This window comes from Patella vulgata, chromosome 3, assembly GCF_932274485.2.
Source record: "Patella vulgata chromosome 3, xgPatVulg1.2, whole genome shotgun sequence".
NCBI lineage: Eukaryota > Metazoa > Mollusca > Gastropoda > Patellidae > Patella > Patella vulgata.
The window spans coordinates 17,133,233-17,139,232 of NC_065881.2; the positions used below are offsets into that span (position 1 = coordinate 17,133,233).

Below are 6,000 nucleotides of genomic sequence, written 5' to 3' on the forward strand. Positions count from 1 at the left end.
ATTATCAAGAGTTCTTTTACATTCACTCCAGTTGAACAAGGGCAGACATCAGATTTCGTCCCATCCAAACAACTCTGTGAATCGCAAGGTTCTTCTCTACACACGCCAGTATTTTTTCAATCTGATTAAAATACAGATCTATATTTCGTTTTGTTTTTTATGCTTTCGATGGCCTACACTACATGAAGATCTGACCGGTTGTTGCGATAGGTCACGTCAGAGGTCATACGAGCAGCTTTTGACCCTATGACTTCAGACTTTGCTTAACCAATCAGCATTGATGTTACTAGTGGATTACCCACAGTTATGGGCAAAACACGCCTAAAGCTCGCCGTAACAGACAGTTTCATTGGCTAATACCTCACACTATTCAGAACACGTCAATGATAACAACTCTTCCAGATCCTAGTGTAGTAAAGACAAGTAAAACGAGATTTTGAACTATAAAAATGAAACGAAATAGGATCTCTGTTTTAATCAGATTGGTATTTTTTATAAAAATAAATAAGCTTAAATATAGGATTTTGACAAATGGAAACTTTTTATCATATTTTATTTGGTTGATCAAATTGTTTGTCATATCAGTAAATGGTTGATCACAGTTTTTCTATGGACCGATTAAATCCCAAATCAGCTTAGCCAATGTCTATAAAATCAACAGATAAGTACATAGGTTGATGCAATTCGATACATAATTGATGTCGTAATAAATGGTGTGCTGTGAGAGTCCAATAGAATGGGCCTTTAAAGAAATTATGGAATAATGCACCTGTCAAAATATACTGTTGTATAAGAATAATAAATATTTTGGTAGATTTACATAAAAGAAAAGCTAAAAGAAGAGAGATAAGTTACAAGTCCAGGTTTTTTTTCTCTACCAGGGCAAATGATGGGTGTTTATATGTGGTTTTTTTTCTCTACCAGGGCAAATGATGGTTGTTTATATGTGTTTTTTTTTCTCTACCAGGGCAAATGATGGTTGTTTATATGTGTTTTTTTTTTCTCTACCAGGGCAAATGATGGTTGTTTATATGTGGTTTTTTTTTCTCTACCAGGGCAAATGATGGTTTGTTTATATGTGTTTTTTTTTCTCTACCTGGGCAAATGATGGTTGTTTATATGTGGTTTTTTTCTCTACCAGGGCAAATGATGGTTGTTTATATGTGTTTTTTTTTCTCTACCTGGGCAAATGATGGTTGTTTATATGTGTTTTTTTTTTTCTCTACCAGGGCAAATGATGGTTGTTTATATGTGTATGATAGAGAAAGTAATCAAAGAACACTCAGGGTATGATCTTGTTTTTGTACCTCGCCTATCAAAGAAAGCAGGTTACTATTAAAATAGGTTCTTCGGGCTGCCTGTCTCTGCTTCTAATTGAGATAGAATGTTCAAACTTGAAATGAAATGAAATGAAATATGGTTTAAAGTCTGCTCCGAACTGGGCTAATGAAGACGGGCATACGCCATACAGTGTGCTATGAGGGAAATTTTGCCCGGACAGCGGCACTATGGCCTACTCTTATATCGAATTCCAACTGTCAAGGGATCTTTTATGTTCACATCAATGTGTACACGGGGCCTCGGTTTTTTGTCCCATCCGAACGACTAGACAGCTGTTCTTGTCAGGCCCTCCGTCCTGCATCACTGACAAGGGAGAACCACACCGGAAAATCTGGATCGAACACCTGACCGCCAGGCTAGCAAGTCAGCATCTTACCCACTTAGCCACCGTGATCTCCATGTTCAAACTTAGTGTAGATGTTCATTAGGTGAATGCCTTGACTAAGGTTTCTGCACAGGATATAAGCAATTTGATTGCTCAATCTTCTATAAAAATATAAATGTGCAAGTAATTAAAGGCCTGATAATCTCCTGACTTGGATTTAAACTCGGCCTACCAGGTTTCTCTACAACAAATAAAAGATGGCACGACGTTTTGTTACATACAAGCAGCATAGAACAATGAAATTGAATCAGTCTTGTAGTTTACAAGGGATTCCTGTAATGCTTAATGATGCATCAAGGCTTTAATGAGTGTCATCTATTTATTTCGGGATTGAAGAACGAACATCCACCCCCCTGTTTGCTTGTATTTTTTAAACTGAAATCTTATTTTTACCGCCATTATTTCCTGTTTAGTTGAGACCAGAAAAGTTTTTGAATACCATATATTTGTAAGCGTAGAAAAGTTCACCTCACAGAATGTGAAATTATGATCAGTGTTTGCCAGATGTTTTATTATCAATTCTATTTATAGATTGAAAGTCATGATGATGATGTGAATGCTGTTTCTTTTGCTGATGATAGTTCACAGATATTATTTAGTGGTGCTGATGATGGTCTCTGTCGGGTTAGTATTCTTATATCTTGGTAAAGGGTTGTAAGCCCTGATGATGGTCTCTGTCGGGTTAGTATTCTTATATCTTGGTAAAGGGTTGTAAGCCCTGATGATGGTCTCTGTCGGGTTAAATCTTATTACTTGGTAAAGGGCCATAAGCCTATATGATGCATGGTCTCTGTTGGGTTAGTATTCTTATATCTTGGTAAAGGGTTGTAAACCCTGATGATCGTCTCTGTCGGGTTAAATCTTATTACTTGGTAAAGGGTCGTAAGCCCTGATGATGCTCTCTGTCATGTTAATTCTTATATCTTGGTAAAGGGTCTTAAGCCCTGATGATGCTCTCTGTCAGGTTAATTCTTATATCTTGGTAAAGGGTCTTAAGCCCTGATGATGCTCTCTTACTGGTTAAATCTTATAACTTGGTAAAGGGTCATAAGCTCTGATGATGGTCTCTGTCAGGTTAATTCTTACATCTTGGAAAAGGGCCGTAATAGCCAAAAGACCATGTAATAAACTCCTATTTTAATTCCGCATAAAGTTGATGTAAATTTGTTTGGGATGGGGGGGGGGGGGTGGATGGTTTAGATACTGAGTGGATTAAACATCAATAAAAGGACTGACAATCAAGACTTTGTTTATTATCATGGCAATTATACTTGACAATCAACTATATCTTGTATGTCAAGACTTCAAACACCCATAACTTCGATCAGAATAAATAATTTTACTGTAATTTTCAATATATTCATTTTCCAAGATCTATTTTGAACTATTATACCAAGAACAGTCAGCTCTTTAATTAAATCTTACATAATGGATGTTTAAGTTATGTATATGAGAGATATGGCTAGTGATATATTAAGTTATGTTTTGTAGGTATGGGATAGAAGAACATTGAGAGAAGATAATCCTAAAGCTGTAGGAACATTTGCTGGTCATACAGATGGTATTACATATATAGATAGCAAGGTATGTGGGGGTCTTTAACAGTGGGAAGTAACCAGAGGAAACCCACAAGGTAATGCAGGGGACCCTACTCCTTGTCACGTACAAGCCTGGAATCCTGCCATGCATATAAGTGCATACATTAGACGACTCAGTCACACATCAACCATCTTTGAATGGCCGAATGGTTAGCGTGTACGCGTATCATAAGTTCTGTCATTGAGTCAACTGGCATGGTTTTGATTCCCCGGTTGTATGTGATAAGGAGTAGGGTCGTGATGGGTTTTCTCCGGGTCCTCTGGTTTCCTCCCACTGCGAATTATTTGAATAAAATTGAACCATATGCTAGTTTGTGTCGAGTGGACATTAAACCCCATCTCTCTCTCTCTCTCTCGCTCTCTCTCTCTCTCTCTCGCTCTCTCTCTCTCTCTCTCTCTCTTAGTGGGGAAAAAAAATTAAAAAAACAAAAAGTACTTGGTTGCTCTTCTCAAAGACTTTTGGCTAAAAATTTAAGATTTTAAGCAAAACTCTAGATATATAATTTGATTTTTTGTTCTCTGGGATCACCTATGAAAGTTTAGCTTCTTATTTCTTGAGGGGAAAAGAAAATTTAATAACAAACAATACTTAGTTGCTCTCATTGGAAGTTTTTAGCTCGAAGGTTTGAAATTTTAAACAAAACATTGTTCATGAGTGGCCATATATTTATCATGACACCAAAGAATTAAAATAGTTTAACACAACACAAACTAGGTCATTTAGGGACTAACATGGTTCATTTTTATTTTAATAATTCGCTTGAACAAAGGGTCTTTAGCAGTGTTAGGAACCCAGAGGACCCGGAGAAAACCCACGAGGTGGGACAGGCAAAGTTTAACTTGAGTGAAAAGAATTAAAATAATTTGACTTGAGTGAAAAGAATTAGAATAGTTTGACTTGAATGAATATTTTGAATTTCAGTATCTGAAATCAAGGCATGAGAGATTAATAATGATATATAATTTATTTGAATTTAGCGTGATGCACGATATCTTTTGTCTAATTCTAAAGATCAGACAATTAAATTATGGGATGTAAGAGCATTTTCAAATGAAGATACTATACGAGTAAGTATTTATATATGTATTATACAGATGACAGATTCAACAGTTATGATAAGCATAATTGAAATAATTTTGTATTGTTGGAAATGGAAATAAAATGGGGTTTAATATCTACTTTTCTGCACCAAACCAAGATAATGAGGACGTACATATGCCATAAAGTATGCTATGAGGGAAATTTGTGCGCACAGCGACATTTCCGCCTACTCTGCATTGAATGCCAACAGATGAGGGTTGTTTTACGTGCACTGCAAAAGTTCATAAGGATTTTCCAGCATTGTTTCCCCTAGACAGCTGTCTAGTCGTCCAAATCGCACGAAAAAACAAAGGTCCCTTGTACACATTGGCGTGCACGTAAAAGATCCCTTGGCAGTTGGAATTCGATATAAGATTAGGCCGTAGCTGTCCAAGCAAAATTTCAGTCATAGCACATTGTATGGTGCAAGCCCTTTTTCATTAGCCCAGTTCGAGCAGAACTTTAATCCCCATTTCATTTTGTTTCAATTTGGACACCAAGGTGTACATCGTTTCTTTTGTCACATCCAATGACTAGTTAGTAAGCCTGCACCTTACTCTCTGAGCCACTGTGGGTCCTTGTTGGGATGGGAATGGAATGGGTTTTAATGTCTCGTCAACGACAAGCATTGTTTATTGTTCTTTCTATGCTATGAAATGTGAGGTAGGAGAAGGACTCATGGCCCATGGTTTTTTCGTAGCTTCCATATTACTAGGTACACTTTCCTTGTCATCCTTGCAGATTTTCATTGAAACTTTTTCTTTTAATTATTCAAGAGATATTACTTGAACTTTGAACTGCATGTATTTATTTTGTTTTACAATATCAAAATTAAGTACTTCATTTTAAAAAGAGTTATTTCCCTTGTATGTTTAAGGCTACGAAGCGGGCTGTATCAGCACAAAAATGGGATTACAGATGGCAGCAAGTGCCGAGAAGAGGTATGATTTAAATCGTTCACAGTAATATCATTTTTATCAGAATGGTCTTTCAGCTTATAATAAAGGATATAATATTGCAGAAGTATCAAGGGAGGATAATTTGGCTATGTGTCTTCCCCTGTGAATGGACCCAGTGGTTAGTGGAGAAGAATGGAACGATAACACTGGGGATACCAAGGATGTTAATTTATTAAGTAACGCATGAGTATCCGAGAAACAGAATATTTTTTCTATACGGCCTTAACCTAATTCATAATGTTCTTTCATTATTGTTCTACTATTATTCTAAATTAAAATCTTCTTTTATTTCCAGCTCGAAAAAAACGGTTATTAGGTGATACATCAGTAATGACATATAAAGGACATTGTGTGTTACATACGTTAATCAGGTGTCATTTTTCACCAGCTTTTTCCACTGGTCAAAGATATGTATATACTGGTTGTGCGACTGGATCTGTTATTAGTAAGTATTGCTTTAAACAGTATTCATTTCAAAGAATACCAACCAGGCTATTCATTTCAAAGAATACCACCCAGCCTATTTGTTTCAAAGAATACCACCCAGCCTATTTGTTTCAAAGAATACCATCCAAGCTATGTTGCTTTAGGCAGTATTCATTTCAAAGAACCAAGATAAGTATCTCTCTCTCTCTC

The 6,000-nt window shown here is 36.4% G+C and overlaps 1 protein-coding gene across 1 annotated transcript in view; it reads left to right on the forward strand.

Moving 5' to 3' along the window:
- LOC126816801 (DDB1- and CUL4-associated factor 11) overlaps positions 1-5,357 on the forward strand; it is a 31,030-nt gene extending 25,673 nt beyond the window's left edge. Inside the window, exons 11-15 of the mRNA XM_050543521.2 lie at positions 1,230-1,287; positions 2,258-2,350; positions 3,218-3,310; positions 4,303-4,392; positions 5,283-5,357. Coding sequence (XP_050399478.2) covers positions 1,230-1,287; positions 2,258-2,350; positions 3,218-3,310; positions 4,303-4,392; positions 5,283-5,357 — 409 coding nt within the window. The remainder of the gene's footprint in view (positions 1-1,229; positions 1,288-2,257; positions 2,351-3,217; positions 3,311-4,302; positions 4,393-5,282) is intronic.
- The last annotated feature ends 643 nt before the right edge of the window (positions 5,358-6,000 follow it).